Genomic DNA, 21,006 nt, shown 5'->3' with positions numbered 1-21,006 from the left:
TTCAGCTCAGGTCATGATCCCAGGCTCCTGGGATCGAGCCCCGCATCGGGCTCTCTGCTCAGTAGGGAGCCTGCTTCCCTTCCTCTCTCTGCCTGCCTCTCTGCCTACTTGTATTCTGTCTGTCAAATAAATAAAATGTTAAAAAAAATTAAAAAAAAATCTAGCAGACTTATTTTCAAAGGCATTTTTCTCTGCCAAATGCAGTCACATATATTACATAATTCAATCCTCCCAGGAAGGCTGTTCTCAGGTGCCCAGGATGCCCTCTCCACACACTTCAGCCTCTTCAGCCTCTCCCAACAGTCCCATTTTTTTCTCAGGTAAAGAAATAGACACAGAGACCTGAAATGACTAGCTGGGATTACAGAACAGAAAAAGCTGCAGAGCTGGGCCTTGAACCCACATTCTCATGGCAAAAATTGGTGGATGTTTTCCACTTTAACAGGACACAAAGTGAGAAGCAGTGACTGCCACCCAGGAAATTTCCCTTCATGCATTCTGAGGTCTGGTCTGCTCTGTGGAAGAGAGGCAGATCTCTCCTCAGGGATGTAAGAGAACCAACAAGGGTCTTCCTTGGGGGGAGAGGGACAGAGGAGTGGGAACAGCCCTCCAGCTTCTGTGCCCAGTCCCCACCCAACCTCTCTAGGGAAGCAGGAAGGAGACAGCTTCTAGGTCCCAGGGAGCTGGCTATGGGGATCAAGTGACTGCCTGCTCAGGGGCTCCCCGGGCTCCCCAGGGCTGTTCAGCTGCTACTCTGTGCACCGACAGCCCCAAGCCTAGCTGCTGCGGTTGCGTCGCAGCCAAAAGGCACCAGAAGGAATCTAAGACACAGGAACCCAGGGAGCCTCTCCCATCTCCCTGTCGCCTTTTGGGACCATGATGCTTCTGTCCACAGGGAACACCCTTTGTTTGCATTTTTCTCTCGTGACTCTGCTGATCTGCTTCCACTCTCAAATACCTGCTCTCTTTCTTCCCCACAGATCCAAACAGTCCCCCTGCCCTTCCCACCCAGGCTGGCTGGCTCTGATAAGGTAATAGGGAGTTTGGGGGTTAAGACCCCCTCTGGAGGGTGCAGGCTGGGGTGTCCCGCTGGTATGTGCCCCAACAGGTTTTTCTCTATCAGCCTCTAAATCAGCCTGGAGCCTGTCTGACCTGTCCCCCCAGGGAGCTGGGGCCAGAGGCAGAGCCAGGTCAGAAGCTGGACTCAAAGACTGGGCTTCTGTGGTCCCACCTGGCCCCACGGGGAAAGCAACGCACAAAGCCCCTTGTGTCCCGCTGAGCGCCCAAAGGCTTAGGAGAATTCTCTCCAGGGGCTGAGGCCTGGCTCCTGGGAGGAAAGATACTTGGTAGGGAGGGTTTTGCCTGTGGAACCAGGTAGGGCCTTGTCCTCTCCCACATTTGGGAGGGGCCGGGGGTGGGAGATGACAGCTGGGCGGGGCTGCTAGAGAGGTCATCTGATTGGCTGCCCAGCCCAGGCTGCACACGCCCCCTCTCCTCTAGCAGATCACACAGAAGCTGGTGCCCACACCGGCAGCTGCCAGGCTGTGACAGCGGCCACCTCGCCCCCAGCACCTCTGGGTAAGCGTTGGCCCTGGGCCCTCGTGGGGGAAGGGAGGAGGGAAAGTTTGTGGATCCCTTGGGAGACGGAGAAAGGAGTTTTCTTTTTCTAAGGTGAGGGCTTGCTCCCTTGTCTAGTCACCCATGCACCCAAAGGAACACGTACATCAGCCCCGGAGTCCCACCTGCTGAGCTGAAGGTCACTGTCAGAGACTCTGAGGGGGAAAGGCCGGCAAGACGTAGGCAGCCTGGTGGGCAGGAGGACAGGAGCTTACTTACTCCCGGGCTGGGGCTGAAGCGGGGTGGGTGTTTTCAGAGTTATTATCTCACACCCCACACACTTCATCCAGCCACATCACCTCACCTCCCCTGCACCGCCTCAGGAATCCCTAGCCAGACCACCAGAAGGGAGGGACGTGGATCTCAGAAGGGGGTCATCCCCCTGAGATCAAAGTTTGGAAGCCTTGGGACCCACCCTGGAGTCAGGGAGGGTTTGTTTGGTGCTTATTCTAGCAGCATTCCTGATCAATACTTGCTTCCTGAAGGAGGGGTGAGAGGTAGGGAAGATGGGGACTTCCATTTACCCCTCCATTTGGGCTCCCAAATCTGCCAAGCTGGTCGATGTTTATTTTCTTTCTGCAAAATGGGAAAGGAACAGCATGGGACATGGGCCTCAGGGGTCTGGGGGTCATAAAGAGGCCCAAAGGGCCAGGAAATTCTCCACAGTTCGCTCCTGTTTCCCTCCCTGGGACAGCCAGTCATACCATGTCTGTAACCAGCGGGAAGACAAGACCATCCCTGACCCAGGAGATCCTCAGCCACCTGGGCCTGGCCAACAAGGTAGGGACTGTGATCATCAGAATCATTGTTACTATATCAACTCCAGGGCTGTGAGAGAATAGGGGATGGGAAAAGGGAGAGCAGGCCCTGAGAGCAGGCCAAGGGCCCTGCTGAGGCACTGGGGCAGGCATGTGCAGACATGTGATGCTCCCCCCTACCCCCACCCCTCATGCTCTTACAGACTGCAGCTTGGGGAACCCTGGGCACCCTCAGGACCTTCTTGAGCTTCAGCGTGGACAAGGACGTGCAAAGGCTGCTGAGGGCCATTGCAGGCCAAGGTGAGCCCTTTTCCCTCTGCCCCTGGGGATCCACCTTTTAGAAACCAGTCTGCAGACCGAGAAGGAAGGAGGAAGTGATGTTGTTCAGTAAATGTTTGTGGAATGCCTTAATTCTTGTGTGTCAAGTACCATGGTAGGTATGTCATTCCCATTCTCAGGACACCCTTATGAGGTAAGTCTTATTTCCATTTTACAGGTGAGGGAACAGGCTTGGTGAGACAAAGAGGCTGGCCCAAGGTCACACAGCTCATAATGGCAGGGCTGGGATTCTAATCTAAGTCTATGATCACCAAGCCATTTCTCCCCCACCACACCAGGTCAACTTCACCTAATTTTGGGTCAGGTTCACATGCCATTTTGGCATCTTATTTGGGTCTTCTTTTTTAATTCTTTTTTTTTTCTTTCTTTCCATTTTGAGAGAGAGAGAGAGAGAGAGCACGCTCAGGAGCGGTGAAGGGAGGGGCAGAGGGGGAGAATCTTAAGCAGACTTCTGATGAGCACAGAGCCCATGACCCTGAAACTGTGACCTGAGCTGAAATCAAGAGTTCCAGCTGAGACCCACAGGCAGCCCTGCATCTTCTTTTGAGGCCAAATGGAAGTGGAGGTGTTGCAACCCCTGCTGTTCACAGCCCTTTCCTGGATCGCCTTCTCTCCTCCTCTGGAGGCTTTGAGTCTGGGAGGAAGGGGATCCCTGCCCTGTATAGACTCTGTTGGCTTCTGCCCAGCTGATAGCCCAGCCCTCATCTCTGTTCAGGTGTGGACCACAGTGCCATCGTGGGTGTACTGACCAACAGGAGCAGAGAGCAAAGGCAGCTCATCTCTCGAGCCTTCCAGGAGCGTACCCAACAGGTGAGGCCACTGGCTTCCCAGGAGCAGCAGACTGGGGTGAGCAGCCCCCTAGAAGACGTGGAGTACAGCCAACGGCAGCCCGCCAGATCTCCCCAGAGATCCCCACACATCCGGGGCCCTCCCCATGATTTCCACTCCTCTGCTATGGGGACCATTCATTGTAGGACCTATGGAAGTCCCTGCAGGCAGCACTCTCTGGCAGCCTCGAGAGGATCGTGATGACTTTGCTGCAGCCTGCCGCCCAGTTCGATGCCCAGGAATTGAGGACAGCCTTGAAGGTACCAGGAGTGGAAGCTCGCTAGCCATCAAGGAAGTGAGGACACCATTGAGGGGAGGAGAGGGTTGACCGACTTGCCTTTGCCCGCTCCAGAAGGTTGACTTGCCTTGTGCCTGCTCCACACTGACAGGTGGTCAGCCTCTGCTCTCTACCATCGTCATGGCATGGCCCAGTGTCAAAGTGGCCTCCCAATTTCTTGTAGAGCTCTTGTTCTCCGGAGGATGTGGCTGTGGAAATTCTTGCCACGCGAAGCCCAGCCCAGCTGCAGGAGTGCCTGATGGTCTACAAACATAGTAAGAGCATATGAGGAGCGGGGAAAGGGATGGCAAGACAGCCCCTGCTCTCCTGCCCTCCCTACAGGCAAGCCTTCTGGGAACCTGTATGCCCCAGCGCTATTCCCTTGGGGTCTCTCCCCTCACCCACCGTTGCCAGTATTCAGTCTCCCCCAGGCAAGAGCCAGATGTGATCATTAAAGAAAGAGAAGCAATGATTAGCCATCTTAGTCGGGGGCTCTGGGGCAGATTCCAAGGTAATGACAACTTTGGGCACTGTGACAGTCCTGAGAGTACCCATGTCATCTTCCCAGCCCCTTCCTGATTTTGCCCTCACACCACATCCCAGGCTGAATGGAACCTTGCTGCAACCCCGGGGGGAGGGTGGGGAACCTGCTCTCTAAGTTATCGGTACTCCCCCTCAGGCCCCTGCTTGACTGCCACATGCCTCAGCCACTAATTGCTTACTGGCCTTCTCTCCTCTGCATCTGAACACCCCCCCTCTTTTTTTTTCTTTCCCCAGTTTTCCTTTGTGTCCATTCTCAGCCTGTCTTAATCTATCTTCTACCTCTCACTTCTTGCTTCTGGTTTTCTTTTCCTTCTTTTTCTTTCACTTCTTCACGTCCTTCCACGTCGCTTCTCCTTGCCTCCAGTGAGGGGGCCAGGCCCTAGCCCTCTGGCCTAACAATGGAGGTGTCCCTGTCCCTGCTGACTGCCTGCCTACCACTCAAATAACAAAGGCCTCCTTCCCCAAGCAGGTTGTCCCCACTTGATGCATGACCCTACAGCGCATGCGTTACTCGTGGCTTCAGGCTGTTTTCAGGGTGGCCATGATGGTGCTTTTGCCTTCCATCCTGGGAACTGGCAGCCATCAAGCTACCCCCAGCCAGAGATGGCAGTGTAGGCAGTGGGCTGGGCGTATGACAGGGAATAGCTACACTGGGAAAAATCAGGAGACTTCAGAGAGCTCCTAACCCTATCCCAGATTTCCAGGTGGAGGCTGAGAAAGACATCAAATCTGAGACCAGCGGCATCTTGCAGGAACTGCTCCTGGCCCTGGCCAAGGTGAGGAGGACTGGCCTGCGGCGGAGCGGGCAGCATTGCTTGGGTATAATTAGCAAGAGAAGGTTTTGAGGGGAGGAGTGTAGTAGGTTGTCCTGGAGGTAAAAAGCTCCCCCTCAGAGAGTCCTCCTGAGAGAGTTTCTTCTAGGGGGGTCGCGAGAGCTACTCTGGAGTCATCGACTATAACCTGGTGGAACAGGATGTCCAGGTGAGCAGGGGCAAAGAGCTTGCCTGGCTGTGCACGTAAGACACCCTCCTCCAGTGGCTCCTAGAGCCAGGGACAGGTGTACCCACTTGTCCTGCAAACCTCTCTTTGCCTTGGGAAAGGAGTCCTCAGGGACAGGTGAGGACATGAAGTGTCAATTAGTGACCATGTGAAGCCCGTTCACTTACTTAGCCTCTGATTCCTGAACTCACAGGAAGTGAGCTCCTCAACTGACACAGTCTCCTCTCAGGGGCATCTGGGTGGGGGACCCCTCCTCAGACCTTCCCTTGGAGATTATTTAATTCATTGAGTGCAAGAATTTCCCCCACATTGGGGAATTGAGCTGTGAGGGCAGAGTCCCTCTCTTAGCCCTATTCCTTTTTTGTTTGTCTGTTTTAACCATAAATAGAAGCAATAGCTTCACAGGTCCCATTAAGCTTTTCCACTCTGAATCCCATTTCCACCACCATGATGATGGATTCTGGGAACATCACAACCGTGGCTCCCTTACCCCCAACCAATGATCCCGGTTTACTTCTCCCTCCCAGGCATTAAAGCAGGCTGAAGGGCCCAGCACAGAGGGCACATGGGTCCTAATCTTCACCCAGCGAAATCCTGAACACCTCATCCGAGGTACACACAAGACTTCTTGTCTTCCCAGCTTACTGTAATGATGAGTTTGGGCCAAGGGCTTATCATTCTCTGTGATTATCAATCTCCGCTCCCATTTATCTTTCTAACTACCTCCCACACCTACCACAAGTGTTCGATCAGTACCAGCGGTGTACTGGCCACGAGCTAGAGAAGACCATCCACCACCTCTTCCACGGAGATGCTCAGGCGGCCCTGCTCAGCCTAGGTAGGGCCTGCTGAGCACATGAGGGGTAGGGCTCTCGCCTGGCTCAGAAGCCAGCTCTCTCCATCTCTCCCTCTCTGCTTCCAGTCTCTGTGATCAGGAACACACCGCTGTACTTTGCCGATAAACTTCATCAAGGCCTCCAGGTGAGAAGGAGTTTTCTTTTCCCTCCCCTTGGAACAAAAACTGGGGGGAGACATCTTCTGGGCAAGAGAGAGGAAGTTTCATGCTGTTGGTCATGTAACAACCTTCTATTTAGCTTATAAACATAGAGCAGCTCTCTTTTCCTAGGCTTGCTGTCTTGTGAAGAAGAGAGGCAGGTGTGGACTGTGGTTAAAGCTAAATGAGTTTGACTCAAAAGGGCACTGATGCCAAAATTTGGGCCTAATTGATAGCTAGGTGGCCAGCTATAGGTATGAATTTGCTCTGGAGGACAGCACCATGTCCAATTTCAGTTGTCACCAGAGTAATAATGGTGACAATGCTAGCAAGAATTATGACAAGAGCCAGCATTTCTTGGCTGTTCATTGTGTCCCAGGGCCTATGCTGGGCTTGTTATACACATTCCAATTAATAGATGAAACAACTGAGGTACAGAGGTAAAGTTCTTTGCCCAAGGTCATATACAGCTAATAAATATAGGCCTCCTATAAAACATATAATGGCTATTATAACATGATATGTTATTTATGCTGGAATTTAAAAATAATTAAAAACCACACACACATAATGGTCCTTTAGGACATTGAACTGCCATGTGTCAACTCCTGGTCTGTACCATAGGTGTTGGTTTATACTATAGTATAAACTATACCATTAGAGTCCTAGCACCCAGGACCACCTTCCTCCACAATAGTTGGACTTTGTCCCATATTATCCACACTTAAATTGGTGACATTGGTTTTAAGTAATTCCATACACAGAATCTAGTCATTCTACTCATTGGGCGAGGCCTCCTATTAGTGCAACTGTCCCCCAACATCTATAAATAAAAAAAATCATCCAAATTGTAAAGATAAAAGTAATTATCATTTTGGTAGGTGGCATAGCTTCTTGTGTACTGAGTGAGAAATCACCATGCCTTATTGGCAATTATTCAAAAGATAGTACATATATGTACATATTTTATCATCAATGGAGATTTCCATTTTGACAGTAGAAAAATATTTTACTTCCCCAATAATGTCTGTACTGTTACACCAAGCCAACACTATGACTGGTTTGAAGAGTTGTGGTTATCTGTCTAAATTCCTGTCATCAATAAACTTATATCCCAGCAGTAAGTGATTATAATATAATTGGATTGTAGGACCCACGCTCTTGGCTGTAAATGCCAGGTTTATCCTAGAAGTAGGAGTCAAAAAATAATATAGGCCTATTTTTCTGAAAACTTTTTTTAAAAAGGAAAAACTCAATCATATGCTTCAGTTTTATCCTCTCATGAGAAATATGTGAAAACATACGTTGTGACAAATATTTATTCAGAAAAATGACCTTCAGTGAAAGCCGATCTAGGAAAATTTGGACCAGTCTGAACCAAAGAATGAATGCTTGCTAAAAGTTCCCAGGGAAGTATAAGATGCCAAGTACGTTCTCAAGGAACAAGGCAAGAATTATGTTTAATGTAGGCTTGCTAGAAAGGGTACTTATGCATCAGTAAGAATATTCAGTTAGTGAGGACATTGCCCCAATTCTATGACTTTGAAGTAATAAGAGTTGGAAGAAGGGAAAGAATGGAATATTGGGGAGCCATCAATAATCTTTATCACAATTCAAAATTGATAATACATGAAATTTAAGATAAAGCAGACATCAGCGCAGACAATAAGGTAATGAGTCCAAATGAAATACAGCATCCTGTTGTTACTTCCTCATTTTCCTTTTTTTTTTTTTTTATGGGAATTTATGATCTGTGTAGATGCCAGAAGTGTGGGTATCAGGCAGTTCTGGGAAGGGTCTCGTGAGTCAAGTAACAGGAAACGCTGGGAAAGAAGCTATTAGGAAATTCTGACAGCGCCAGCGCCCAGCCCATGACATAAATAGAATTTTTGCAACCAACGTTTTTATTTAGAAATCTCTCATGATAACACATTTATTATGATCCGTTAGCATTCGTGATTTGATCTAATCAATTATAATTCATGATTTACAATTATAACTCACATATTATACCTCTATTATTTCTAAGCCAAACCCTGCATTACCTTCTTTAACCAAAAGGCGGGAGGCTTGTTGCAGGTTTAGGAGGAAGACAGTGATGTTGGGCCCCAGGGGTCAAACCAGGAGAAACTGGTGTATACAGATGAGGCCATGGGGTGGCCCTGGTAGGTCAGGCTCAGAACCATAAGTCACATGACCCTGCACCTTCTCAGAGCTCCATCAGCTCAGTGTGGGGATAGGCTGGGTATATCGTCCCTGGACATTCACTAACTTGGAAGTTAAAAACTTCCTGGCTTTCATGCTGGAAGTCTTTATAGGTAGCAAGTTTCTCCTATCCTTTTTGTGAGTAGCTGACTTTGGAGCCGCCCACCACTGAGATCTGGAGGAATGAGGCTCTAAGCTAGTGGCATGGCCAGGAAAGACATGAGGCCAGAGGGAGAGCTACCCCAGCTGCTCCCACTGGTCTTTCCCACTGAATCACCTTCCATGAGGGTGGACAAGGATAAATTTTCCTCTTACATAGAGTACACTTCTCTTTTGCCAGGACTCATACCTCACTTCCCCTTTCTAGAGTAATTTACCATGCTGTCCTGTCTCTACTCTGAGAATCTAACTACCTATCACCCTCTCCCCCTTGTTCCTCCCTCTACCAGAACCTCAAGCCCAATTACCAAGTCCTAATGCGTATCCTTATCTCTCGAAGTGAGACTGACCTTCTAAGCATCAGAGCTGAGTTCAAAAAAAAATTTGGCAAGTCCCTCTACTCTTCTCTCCAGGTGAGACTTGGCTAGTTCTTAACCTAGAGCCCCAAAGCTTCACCCCTCACCTCCACTCTGCCCTCCGTGCACACCACCTAGCATGTTCATGCCCTGGAGAACTCATGAGTCTGGTTAATTTCATACACAACTCTTGACATCAGATAGTTGTGGACCAGCACAACGGAGGAAACAGAATGCCTGGGCCATGGTGGTAGTGGGATCTAACACTTGACTCTCTTTTCTGTAGGAAGCAGTGAAAGGGGACTGCCGGTCAGCCCTACTAGCCCTGTGCAGGGCCGAAGACCTCTGAGGCCTCCCTGGGCTCCTGCCCGCCCTACCACACCATGACATCCGAGGATCTGAGAGTGCTGTGTTTGGCTGAGCCTGCAGGAAATCAGCTGGACCTCCAAATAGGATAACCCCTCACTGAGCACCACATGCTCCAGCTCTTGTTGAGGCTAGAATCTGAAGTTTCTTTTGAATCCCTTAGTTTCCTCATCTCAAAGTGATCCCTGCACCAGGGTATCCCATCTGTCTTGGGTATAGACAGCTCTTTGATGGTTTCTTCCCTACTCATCCTTCCCATACCCAGGCCAGAACATCTCACCGATTTCTTGAATTCTTTTGGCAAACTTCACTGTTGTTTGTGTTCCCTGATTGAAGTCTGGGTGGAGCAGGACAAGGGCTGGGAGGAGACCTTGAAGCTGGAGGTGCCTTTGATATGCACTTGGATATTCCGCAGGGATCCTGTTTGAGGCTCTAGGGCTGCAATAAGTGCCCCCCTCAAGGTTCCCCCCACCCCTCAATTATTCTCTCTTCTCCAGGAAATTTCAGGCAAAGTAACTGAGAAACAGGAGCCAGAATAAGGTCAGAAATAGAGGTAGCAAAGGACCATCTGATCAATCTGCCCTCCCCTGCCTGGGAAGTCTTAGGTTAGCAGGGAGCACAACTCCCAAACTGCATCTGTCCAAAGCAGGGACTTGGAAACCCACCTCCCAAACCAGATTACCATTTCCAAGACCTACTAAAAACTAGTAAAAAGAGACATAAAAGAAAAGAAGCAGGCTTTGGTTCCCCCTGCTGGCCCTATTAGGAATGACAAGCACAGCCCCCCTGCGGGCCTCTATAACCTCCCCCACCTTTTTGCATTCCTTAATTGGGTCAAATACTTAACCCCAAGAGCCACAGGGCAAGGCAAACAACAGATCTCAGGAACGAAGTTTTATTTCCAAACCCCTAGGAAAGCATTACAAATAATGGAGATAGAAACCCAAATCAAACCCTGAAACAACTGGAGACAGGCCAGCAGGATCCGCAGGAGGGCCTAGCCAGGGGAGGTACATTCTAGACAGGGACCTCACCCTGGAGCCTGAGTCCGTCTGTGGGTGTGACTGTTCTGGGAAAGGGGAGCTGGCAACCAGAAATCCTCACCCCACCAACCCCAGTGTTGCCCTGGATGACTGGGAGGCAGAGAAGGCAGCAGCACAGGAGGGCAAGATGTTACCGAGTCTGACCTTGGCATTGACCACCTGCTTGGATCCCCCATAGTCCATAAATAAGTTACCCTGCATATCTCAGGGGTGGAGCTGGGGGAAGCAAGCAGCATAGCCATGGCCTCCGAGAAAGAGGCAGGGCAGCCCCAGCACTGGGCAAAGCTACAGGAGGACACAATCTGACTCTTGTTTGGGCCTCTGTCGACGCTCCCCGACTGGGCGACCAGACGTGGCTCCTCTCCCCTGTATGGGATTTAACAGTGGGTTACTTGTCAGCCCAGAAGAGTACAAGGACAGAGGTTCTAGAAGGTCCTGGGGGCAGGATCAGGAGGGTCGGTGGGGAGAGAGAAGATGGGACCCTGGGGGGAGGAACCCTTAAAGAGACAAGTGCAGGATTTGCAAGGACAAGTGTTGGCACTGCGGGAAGGAACAAAGTGGTGTTCAGGGCCTTTGGGGGCAGCTGCTCACCTGTGGTGAGGCCCGCACTGGCGCTGGCAACCCGGCTGCTTGCTGCTGGTACTCCTCTTGCTGAAGCTGCTGGGCCAGCTCCAAGTCACTAAGACCCAGCGTGCCCTGCGGCTGCTGCTGCAGGGACAAGGCGATCAGGTAGTCCTAGAAAGAGGCAGAGAGAACAGAAGCAGTGAGGTGGCTGCGGCCTGGGGGACGTTCGGCCCGGCTTTAGGTTTCCAAACCCGTCTTGCTTCTCCTTCACATTCACCAGCTCCCCCTCCAGGGCAAGACCCACAGCCAAGTACATCATCTGTGGGGACTGAGAACACACTGCTCCAAGTGCGGAGGTGGTCCACGGGTGACTGTAAGGGGGCACGGGTTTTGTGGGTCATGACATCTACAGGAGGAATCGCATCTTACTCGCCTCCAGCAAAGAGCTCGTGAGCAGACTAGCTCTCCGCGCCCCTTCCCAAAGAGCCCACATACCTGGTCTACCTGGCGCTGCTTTTCAGGGGAGCCCCTGCCACCCCCTGCTCCAGGGCCCCTGCCGAGGGAGTGTTTCAGGTGGAAGTCAGAGTCACAGAAGCAGCTGTCTCCGTCGACGGTGTGCAGGCTCTCCCACACCACCTGCTCTTCCTGCAGAAAGCCCTGGTCGGTGACCAGTAGGTACAAGTGACTCTGCAGAGAAGAGGACGAACTTGTTGGCGGGAGAGCAGACCCAGAGGCACTTTACTACCAGGAATCAGCTGAGATGCAAAGACCATTTGACTCGTCTGGTGTGCTAGTTAGAGTGTGTCGCTGTGAGCACACGCATCCTTCACACGTGTGGCTGCAGGGAAAAAGCCCAGATGTCTATGCATGTGCCATCGGCTTGGGGGTGGGGTGTGGATTGTGGCAGTCCCTGTGGTCCAAGTGTGAGTCCTCGGTGCTGGGGTCCCACACAAGATGCTGCTGTCTACCCTACTTCCAGTGGCTCTCTGGGCTGGCCTGATGGCTCTGAGGAGAAATACTTTGCGAGCCAAAGACCTCTCCCTCTTCATGTACTTCCATTCCCTTCCGGGGAGAGGACTTTACTTTGCTGTCCTGTAGAGGGCAGGCTGATTTCTTAGGGGTTGCTGTGGCCAGTGAGAAGGTAGGAGAAACGACAGGTTTCATCTCTAGACAGAAGCGTTAAAAGCGGGTGCACAGTGTCCCTCCCCCTCTCTTCCCTCCCATATTCCAGATTAAGGCTGTTTTGTCAGCCTGGGTCCCAGAGCGAAGACAATGTGGGACAGAATGGCAGCCATCCAGCATGAAGAATAACTTTGGCTGTGGTAAAGCACAGGGATTTTGGGGGTGATTTGTCACCTGGATTTAATCTACCCTATCCTGTCTGACACGCTGACCCGGAAGAAGAAACCACGAGGCAGTGACAGCACTCTACCCCCACCCCCCTCTCCAAAGCCTCATCACCTTGTGCTTAGTCATGGTGCTGAAGTGGTTGTTTCGGAAAAAGACACCAAGTTCACCCTCTTTGGCAGCTGCTGTTAGTTCACACAGTCCGTGGTAGGTCAGCTGTGCTGCAGTGGTCTCCAGAAACTGCTCCGCAATCAGGCCTGTCAGAAGGGCATAAGGTTGGGGGACGAGGAGCCTGGCTTCAATCCAAAGTCCCCAGAAGGAAGAAGGATCACCCAGAGAGTCCCTGTCAGAGCTCTGCGGATAGTCCCACTTTCTGAAATCCCTTGAAGCCTGGCTGTATTCATTAATTCAACAAATAGTTACTGAGCGACCACCTTGTGCTACATCCTGAACGCAACAGCCTATTCCCCAAACTCTCTCTCTCTCTCTTTTTTTTTTTAGATTTTATTTGTTTATTTGGCAGAGAGCGAGAAAACACACAAGCAGGGGGAGTGGGAGAGGGAGCAGCAGGCTTCCTGCTGTGCAGGGAGCCCCAGGCAGAGCTCAATCCCAGAATCCTGGGATCCTAACCTGAGCTGAAAGGAGATATCTAACCACTGATCACCCAGGCGCCTCTCCCAAACTCTCTCTCTCATGGGGTTTCCATTCTAGGGGGATGCGGTGGCGGGGGAGACAGATGATAAACAATAAACGTAGGCAGCCATCATTCCCTCCACCTAAGACCCACAGAAGAGAGAGCAGGGCTGTCACCTTCTGTCACAAGGTTGGTGTCTCTAGAGTGCTTGCAGGTAATGATCTTCTCCACCAGCTGGTTGTAACTCAGTTTCCCAACTGCGCTCACAGCCTCAGGACTCTGCACCGGCGGTGGCATGGGGTGGTACCAAAACAATGAAGATCTTTTTAGGAAGGAAATGAAGCCCGCCCACAGGATTGCAACCCTACAACCAAAGGTTCCTGAAACTTTCCATTTCCGAAGAACTGACCTACTTGCATACGGTTTGCCTGTATTTGAATGTTCACCAACACCCCCCCAAAAGGTTAAAATTCAAGGAATTCTGCACTGGGTCCAGCCTCTGAAGCCTATTCCATTCCCAAGCCAATCTAACCCCTAACTCCCTAACACCCACCCGGTAAAATTTTGCTTGTCTATCTCGCTTTGAGCCGGATGCGAGTCTCATTTGAGCCATCCCACCCTCACCTGCGGGTCAACAAGCCAGCCATGGTACAGAGGTATGCCCAGGAGGTCAAAGATGCTGCACTCAGGAGTGTACTCAAAGTCAGAGACCCCTGTGAATCGCACGTTGACATCCAGACCCGTGGCCAGTTTAGGCAACACTGTCATTGCATCGTCCACGTTCTGGGGTTAGAAAAGAAAATGATACCTGTATCACATCAAAACGTTATATACACCTTCAGCTCCCACAGTCTTATATGCCAGTTATATCCCAATAAAGCTGGTGGGGGGGAATAAAATGATGGCTACCCTAGCCTCCCCTGTCCTGACTCCTAGCTCCACAAATGAAAAAATTAATCCTGTTGCTTCTTTTCCCTGGTTCTCTTACAGGCCATGCCATTCCTCCCTTGCTTCAACCCTTCTTTATCTTATATAAGGGAACATATTTTCTAGGACAGAGATATAGCCTCTCCTCCTGCAGAAAGAAATCATAGTTAAGGGGCCTTCTTGAGAAGCAAAAGAAAGGCTTCTCTTTGTAGCCTACATGTCCCCTTACAAACCTGCAAATTCCTGTGCCCCGAGACCTTTGCCTCACCTGCTGAAAATTAAGCTGAAGTCCCTCTGACTTCTCCTGGGGCTTGATGGACAGGAGGCAGTCTCCTACAAAATAGGATCCCTCATCAGCTTTCCCCAATTGTCCCAAAAGCTGCTTCCTCTTCTGGAGAACGGTCATGGACCACAGACTTTCAGAGCTGGAAAGAGCCTTAGAATCTAATCCAGATCTTTCACTTCTCAGAGGAAGAAGTAGACTGACGAAGGTGAAAGGCCCACCCAAGGTCACATCAAAATCTCAGGGCAGAAGTAGGGTTACAATCCCCAACTCCCAATGCCTTGATTTTTGCTTTTCATTCCCCAGCCTTGCACAGAAGCCCTGTAGACCTTCACCCTCCTTGCCACATCAGAGCCCGAAATGGGAAGTCCCTCAATATTCTGGATTTCTGGCTGAGTGGAAAGGGTAAGCTCTTGAACCTTCTGTGTAATTCCTCTCCAAGACCCAATCACTCACCAAGATGGGCCATGAGCTCATCTGACGTGATCACTTCCTTCTGAGGGGGCAGCTTCACCTGGAGACAGAAGTGGTGACCAAAGGGTTAGGCATGTGTGTGTTTTCCTTCACAGATCACTGGAGGAGAAACACACAGAAGGACAGGGGGGAGGGGAGGGCATGGTGGAAAAGAAGGCTTGCAACTGCAGTGAGGGAATGAATGTGAAGGACTGCGAGACATTCCCATTTGCAAGACAGTAGAAGATTCGAGAGTAGGACAGAGAATTGTTTTGTTTTGTCTTGTTTTTATGAATATCTTATCTCACTTGTTCAAGCTAGAGAAATACAGAGGATAATCTGGAAAGTTTTGCCTGGTCTGAGAACAACAGAATGATCAAGGAGGTGGGTCACAGAAGAGGACTTTCCTCAGCAATTTCTGAGCCTCCATCCAAATTCTCTCTTACCTTCCACTGAAGAAAGAGGATGTTCATGATGGCAAGGAGAGGGCAAGGGCCGTTAGTGCTCTGCATGATGATAGGTGTCCGTTCCCCTTTCCAGGGGATCCACTTTACACAGTAGAAATCCAGCTCAGGCTGTCGGGCCCTGAGGGGTAGGGGGAGCTCCTGGGGCCTGGAGCAGGCCCCCACTGTTTCTATCTCGGGCTGTATCCCATGGGCCAGCTCCAGTTGGCTTGAACTCATATCAGGTGGAGGGAACTCAAGGTTATCCTGGCCCTGGGCCAGCAGCGAAGCTTGGCCTATAGGCTCCTGTTCTTCAGCTGTCCCATCAGCATCTCTGGCATCCTTGTCTTGGGGCCGCTCCTCTGGTTGTGAGAGGACCTCTTGGTTCTCAGAGCTGACTGCTTCTGGAATCTTGGCCTCACCAGAGTCTGGAAGCTCAGCTTGATGGTGTTCCATGGTCAGAAGAGGTCAATTGAGGGGCACCAAAGGACTTTCCTGCCCTCGGGGAGTTGCCTAATATAGGCTTGGTATGGAAAAAAGAGACCGATCCAATAAGAAGGAGGTCATTGGGCTGGAAAGCAAATGAACCCAGAAAAGTCTTGTTAAAGGACTATAGTATGGAAGGCTAGATAGCATCTACACAGTCACTCCTGGTTACAGGGAGTGCATGTCTTTCTTAGCTGGGTGAACAGAAGGGCCCCAGCCTGACCTCCCCTCACCTCTCACAGGCTGTGACCACATGGGACCGACGAGGGTACAGGGCTTTCAGGTTGGGAGGAAGGATTCTGGTGGGATTGAAGTCATTGGATGGAGTCAGCTTCCCTGAAATGATAAGGACAAGGAATGGAAAAAAGATGGAGAGAAAGGGGAAAATAAAGTAGAAAGACAGAAAGAAAAAAGAGAAAGAAATGTTAAAACTGTACAGTTGATCCTTGAACAAAAGGGGTTTGAACCACGCAGGTTCACTCTACATGGATTTTTTTTTTCAGTAAATATATGAAATATTTTCTTTTGTAAATGTAAATGTATTTTCCTTATGATTTTCTTCTTTTTTCTTGTTGAAGTATAGTTGACATACAATTTACATTAGTTTCAGGTGTATTCCTTATGATTTTCTTTTTTTTTAAAGATTTTATTTATTTATTTGACAGAGATCACAAGTAGGCAAAGAGGCAGGCAGAGAGAGAGGAGGAAGCAGGCTTCCTGCTAAGCAGAGAGCCCGACCTGAGCTGAAGGCAGAGGCTTTAACCCACTGAGCCACCAAGGTGCCCCTGATTTTCTTAATAACATTTTCTTTTCTCTAGCTTACTTTATTGGAAGAATATATATGATACGTCTAACACACAAAATGTGTATCAATTGACTGTCTGTGTTTTGGGTAAGGCTTCCAGTCAACAGTAGGTGATTAGTTCAGTTTGGGGGGAGTCAAAAGTTATACATGGATTTTCAACTGTATGAATGGTCATCATCCCTAACCCCTGTGTTGTTCAAGGGTTAGCTGCACAAATGGTTATTAATTCAGTGGTCTTTAGCTCACCCTGTAACAGGCGTCATCTACCATCTTAGCCAAGATGGTAGTCATTCCATCTACCCTACACCAAACCACAGCCCCCAAGCTGTTCAGGGGCCATCCAGAGCTCAAACCGGTATCCTTAGGGTTCCCTTTTCTCCACTCTACCCCAAGGATGAAAAGATTAACAGTCACTGAATGCTCAGGGTGAAGAGCGGAGATACAGACAGACAAGACAGACAGTATCATGCCCTGAAAGATAAAACACCAGTGAGAAAGAAGTCTTTCTCCTCACAGGTCTCTACTGAACTTTACACAATCCCAAACCACAGCAAAAAGGTTTGGGGAGGGACTTCCTGTGGGTCCAAGAGGGGAAATGTAGGCCACGGGGACCTGGGTCAGAGACTGGCTCTGGTAAATAATTTCGGCACAAAAACCAGACCCCCAACAAATTCTGACAGTAAACTTTCCACATCTGGAGTTGAGGCAGCAACTTCTCTTCAGTTCCTCTCTGCTCCCCAAATCAACTAAACCCAGATATACTCTCTTGCCCACTCTTTATATGGAATGTGACAGTGCTGATTACTGATTTACATAAGAAATACTCGCTCACAGGGGTGCCTGGGTGGCTCGGTTGGTTGGGCTGCCCACTCTTTTTTTTTTTTTTTAAGATCTTATTTATTTATTTGTCAGAGAGAGAGAGAGACAGAGAGAGAGAGCACAAGCAGGCAGAGCGGCAGGCGCGGAGGCGGAGAGAGAAGCAGGGTCCCCACTGAGCAAGGAGCCTGATGTGGGACTTGATCCCAGGATACTACGATCATGACCTGAGCCAAAGGCAGTGGCTTAACCAACTGAACCACCCAGGTGTGCCTGGGCTGCCCACTCTTGATGGTGGACTCGACTGCGGCTCAGGTCACCATCTCAGGGTTGTGAGATTGAGCCTGTGTGTGTCTGCGTTGGGCTCCGTGCTCAGTGGGGGTTCTGCCTGTGGATTCTCTCTCTCCCTCCCCTCTCCCTCTGCCCCCTCCCTCCACTCGCGTTCTCTCTCTCTAAAATAAATAAGAAATCCTTAAAAAAAAAAAAAAAAAGAAAGAAAGGTATAGAAATACTCCCTCGTGATGAGCACTGGGTGATGTTTGGAAGTGCTGAACTGCTATACAACACAGCTGAAACTAATATAGTACTGTATGTTAACTAATCGGAATCAAAATAAAAACTTAAAAAAAAAAAAGTAAATACTCCCTCTACTGTCATCTCCCTACCTCTCTGTATGTTCTTTCTGTCTAGTCCCACCTAGGTCATCTTAGATGTAACCCTGGACCTGTTTAACCTGCTCTCTATCAGCACTAAGCATCGAGTCCAGCACAGACATTTAATTAAGGCTGTGGATAACAAACAATAAAAAGCCATAAACTCTGTCCCCTGGGAAACATTCTCCTTCAACCTCCTAGCTCCCCTCCCTGCCTTACTTGGGGTGAGAAAAGGGGAGAAATTAGACGTTAGAAATCTTGTCTTTTCCCCAGCGTCCTACTAACCTGATACTATGCTTCCTTCTTATAAAGTGGCAGGAATTCAGGACTAGGTTAAGGCCTGGGAGGTGAAGTTGAAAGACAGAAATTTGGGGTATCTGGGGGACTCAGTCAGTTGGGCGTTTGCCTTCGGCTTTGGTCATGATCTCAGGGTCCTGGGATTGGGCTCCCTGCTCAGTGGAGTCTGCTTCTCCCTCTCCCTCTGCCCCTCCTCCTGATTGTGCGCTCTCTCTCGCTCTCTCTCTCTCTCACTGTCAATAAGTAAATAAAATCTTTAAGGAAAAAGAAAGAAAAGTTACCAAAAAAAGGCTGGTCACCCAAATTGATCCTCTTTTTGCTTCAAATATAATTTATGCTAGCTGTGTCTCATTTACATGTTGTTCACTTAGAATCAGACTAGTCAAAATTGCCTGCACACCTTACACTTTTTTTTTCACTCTCTCACCTCCCTTTCCCCTCCCCTCCCAAATGACAGTTAGGCTGAGCCTTCAAGCAGAGCCTGAGAAAGTTAAAAGAGCTTGGAGAAAAGCAGCATTCATTTCTTATCTTTTCTGTCCAATGCTAGAAATGATCAATAATTAAGTGGGGGTTAGGCAGCTAGCTGGTGAGGGGGTGAGTCAAAAGAAACCAGGGGCTAGAAACCAGAGGGAGTTGGGTGTCAGAGAAACTGGGAAAAGCCCAGTGGGCTAAGTCTTAAGAGATGGAATGGAGGATTTCCACTCTACAAGGTGCACTCCTTGGGGGGTGGGCACAAGTGTGTCAGAGCAGGAAAGGATGAGGGGGAGGGCACTCAAACAAATCAGGATTTCATTATCTTCCTCTTCTTTTCTTAAGTCCCACGCATTCTCTCCTGCCCGAATTATCCTCTGGCGGTGGGCGAGGGAGTTAAAATAGCCCTCGCCCCTCCCTCGCAGGGGCAGTAAATAGCCGAAAGTTGGAAGAAGCATAGAAAATGGGCGGGTACTTCAATAACACACGCATACCCCCACGAACTTTCCCACTGCAATCTCCTTCTCAGTATGACCCAAATCTTCATGCAACTCCTGGTTTAAAATTTTGCCCCCAAATAAGTCCATCACCTCTACCATGCCCTGTCTATTTGCTTGCAAGCGACAGAGGGAAGTTTTCATTAAACGAAGGAAATGAAGGGACAAGCTAGTCCCTTTTACATATCCCTCCTGTCTTAGCTCCTCTCAAAATCCAGACTTGTAGGCACCAAAAAAGTGGTGAGACATTCCATGACACCTCCCCAGAGCTGCAGAGGAAAACGAGAACCGGGTGGGAGGTGGGGGGGAGGGGTGGCATAAAGGAAATGGTTAAAACAAAGTTTTTACCTTAAAGAAGTGGGTGCTGTTCTTGGATAGAGCAAGAGGGTCCAGTTGTGGCAATTCGATGAGGAAGGTAGCCCCAAGGAGGGGTGCTTCCACAGTCCCAGCTGCCGTCCAAGCTGTCAAGGCCAGAGCTTATCCAGGTCTACACAGGTTTATGAGCGGCTGTCCCGGCTTGGTGGTGGCCACTTCCGGACTCACGCCCACGACTGGGGTCACCAGAGGAGGGTGCGGGCAGGCAGAAGGGCAGCCCAGGTGCTCCCAGGTCGCTCAGAGCGTCTTCGGGATTCCTGAGTTGCAGAGTCTAGGGCATACGCTCCAGGCCCTGACTACAAGCTGATTTTCAAAGGAAGTTTGTGGTTTTTCTTTTTTATGTCTCTCTCTCTTTTTTTCCCATTGGGACAAAGAAAAATTAGTCAAGGACAAGCTCCCTGGAGGAGCAGGGGCCCGCCCAGCCCTGAAGAATTTCCATCAGGGCTTTCTGACCTGGTCAGCAGCTTGGTGATCGGCAGTGAGGGAGAGAGAAACAAGGAGAGAAAAACAACAGACCCTTTCTCTTCCCTCCGCCTGCCGCTGGAAGGGACGGTGCGCTTGTGCCTCTCTGGTGAGAATAGGGAAGAGCAAGTGCCCTTGCAGAGCGTGGGGAGGAGCAGGGCTGGACAGCAGCGGCTGGGTGGATTTGCGCTTTTTCGGTGGCTATGGCAAGCTTTTGCTCTGGATCCACAGAAGCAGGGCCAAATAGCATGATATTTACATATTTACCCATTTAAATTTTTTTTTAAATCCTGCTATTTTCCAAGCCCTTACTGTATCATCTTCTTCCTCTTCTTCTTCTTCTTCTTCTAGAAATGGATCTGGTCAGGCAGAACTGCCCCTTGTGGTGCAGAAAGTTTGGAAGACTCCTCAGGCTCTGGGAAGAGAGGCAGCAGGGAGAGAACTAGCTGAACAAGCAGAAGATCCAAAACCCCTGTGCTCTGGTCCTTGTTCCCACCAGCACAGGCCTGCTTCCCATCTGTCACCTCCTTCCAATTCTTGGGGCAGGAGAGAGGGGAGCCAGAAAAGCTGGCAGTAAGAAATAAAGGGATGGATCAATAAGAGAGGGGGCATTTAATGATGACAGCATACTTCTTTGCACTACTCTGCACTACTGTGGGGCTGGAAGTTGGCAGTTAAGGGAGGTTGGAACCCAGCTCTACATTCTGAAGGGCCCTCCTAACTTGACTTACAGGGCTGCGGGAGGATGAAACTTCAAGCAACTCTGAAGGCTGAAAGGGCAGTTTGAGCAAAGAAACCCAGTTTACAATGGTCCGGGAAAAGGAAAAGAGATTTGCCGAGGTTATAGACAAACAGGCTACTGAGTTGTAAAGGAAGTAGCAGCAGGAATTGGCCAGAGACCGTAGGTATTAAGTAAAGAAGAGGAGTCAAAGATTATTCTAATGTTTTTATAACATGGAGAGCAGAAAATTGGCGGCAATGGGTCAGTATGGTAAAAGAGAGAATTCGA

General features: G+C 49.8%; 2 protein-coding genes across 5 annotated transcripts; one reads left to right on the top strand and one right to left on the bottom strand.

Moving 5' to 3' along the window:
* Positions 1-1,503: 1,503 nt before the first annotated feature.
* Positions 1,504-10,257, top strand: ANXA9 (annexin A9). Of its 2 annotated transcripts, XM_047725722.1 has the most exons (14): positions 1,504-1,578; positions 1,696-1,792; positions 2,308-2,397; positions 2,579-2,675; positions 3,430-3,524; positions 3,689-3,802; positions 4,004-4,094; positions 5,059-5,138; positions 5,284-5,343; positions 5,889-5,973; positions 6,104-6,199; positions 6,284-6,342; positions 9,010-9,132; positions 9,362-10,257. In XM_047725722.1, the coding sequence occupies exons 3-14, from the start codon at positions 2,323-2,325 to the stop codon at positions 9,422-9,424; spliced, it is 1,038 nt and encodes a 345-aa protein (XP_047581678.1). In that variant the 5' UTR covers positions 1,504-1,578; positions 1,696-1,792; positions 2,308-2,322; the 3' UTR covers positions 9,425-10,257. The 2 variants fall into 2 exon arrangements, with proteins under 2 accessions (XP_047581678.1, XP_047581677.1); XM_047725721.1 differs by lacking the exon at positions 1,696-1,792 and having other exon boundaries at positions 1,514-1,578; positions 2,312-2,397.
* A 63-nt stretch (positions 10,258-10,320) lies between these two features.
* MINDY1 (MINDY lysine 48 deubiquitinase 1) lies at positions 10,321-20,079 on the bottom strand. Of its 3 annotated transcripts, none has more exons than XM_047725706.1 (11): positions 19,509-20,078; positions 15,855-15,957; positions 15,139-15,658; positions 14,696-14,753; positions 14,225-14,289; positions 13,654-13,812; positions 13,206-13,308; positions 12,510-12,652; positions 11,544-11,735; positions 11,076-11,219; positions 10,321-10,850 (listed from the first exon to the last, which is right to left on the bottom strand). In XM_047725706.1, exons 3-11 carry the CDS (start codon positions 15,589-15,591, stop codon positions 10,770-10,772), a joined length of 1,398 nt encoding a protein of 465 aa, XP_047581662.1. In that variant the 5' UTR covers positions 15,592-15,658; positions 15,855-15,957; positions 19,509-20,078; the 3' UTR covers positions 10,321-10,769. The 3 variants fall into 3 exon arrangements, with proteins under 3 accessions (XP_047581662.1, XP_047581663.1, XP_047581664.1); XM_047725707.1 differs by having other exon boundaries at positions 15,139-15,706; positions 19,509-20,077; XM_047725708.1 differs by lacking the exon at positions 13,654-13,812 and having other exon boundaries at positions 15,139-15,706; positions 19,509-20,079.
* Between the last annotated feature and the right edge of the window lie 927 nt (positions 20,080-21,006).

This window comes from Lutra lutra, chromosome 4, assembly GCF_902655055.1.
Source record: "Lutra lutra chromosome 4, mLutLut1.2, whole genome shotgun sequence".
Classification (NCBI taxonomy): domain Eukaryota; kingdom Metazoa; phylum Chordata; class Mammalia; order Carnivora; family Mustelidae; genus Lutra; species Lutra lutra.
The sequence above is the reverse complement of the archived record's forward strand: the minus strand, read 5'-3'. Positions and strand labels throughout refer to the sequence as shown.

Bases quoted from the DNA above. Each gene is read 5' to 3' on its own strand.
- ANXA9 (XM_047725722.1), top strand. From the start codon at position 2,323: ATGTCTGTAACCAGCGGGAAGACAAGACCATCCCTGACCCAGGAGATC. The intron at 2,398-2,578 runs GTAGGGACTGTG...ATGCTCTTACAG, and splicing joins ACCTGGGCCTGGCCAACAAG to ACTGCAGCTTGGGGAACCCT. The intron at 5,344-5,888 runs GTGAGCAGGGGC...TCTCCCTCCCAG, and splicing joins TGGTGGAACAGGATGTCCAG to GCATTAAAGCAGGCTGAAGG.
- MINDY1 (XM_047725706.1), bottom strand. From the start codon at position 15,591: ATGGAACACCATCAAGCTGAGCTTCCAGACTCTGGTGAGGCCAAGATT. The intron at 13,813-14,224 runs GTGAGGCAAAGG...TTCTAACCCCAG, and splicing joins TTCAGCTTAATTTTCAGCAG to AACGTGGACGATGCAATGAC. The intron at 11,736-12,509 runs GTGATGAGGCTT...TCTTCTCTGCAG, and splicing joins GCACCATGACTAAGCACAAG to AGTCACTTGTACCTACTGGT.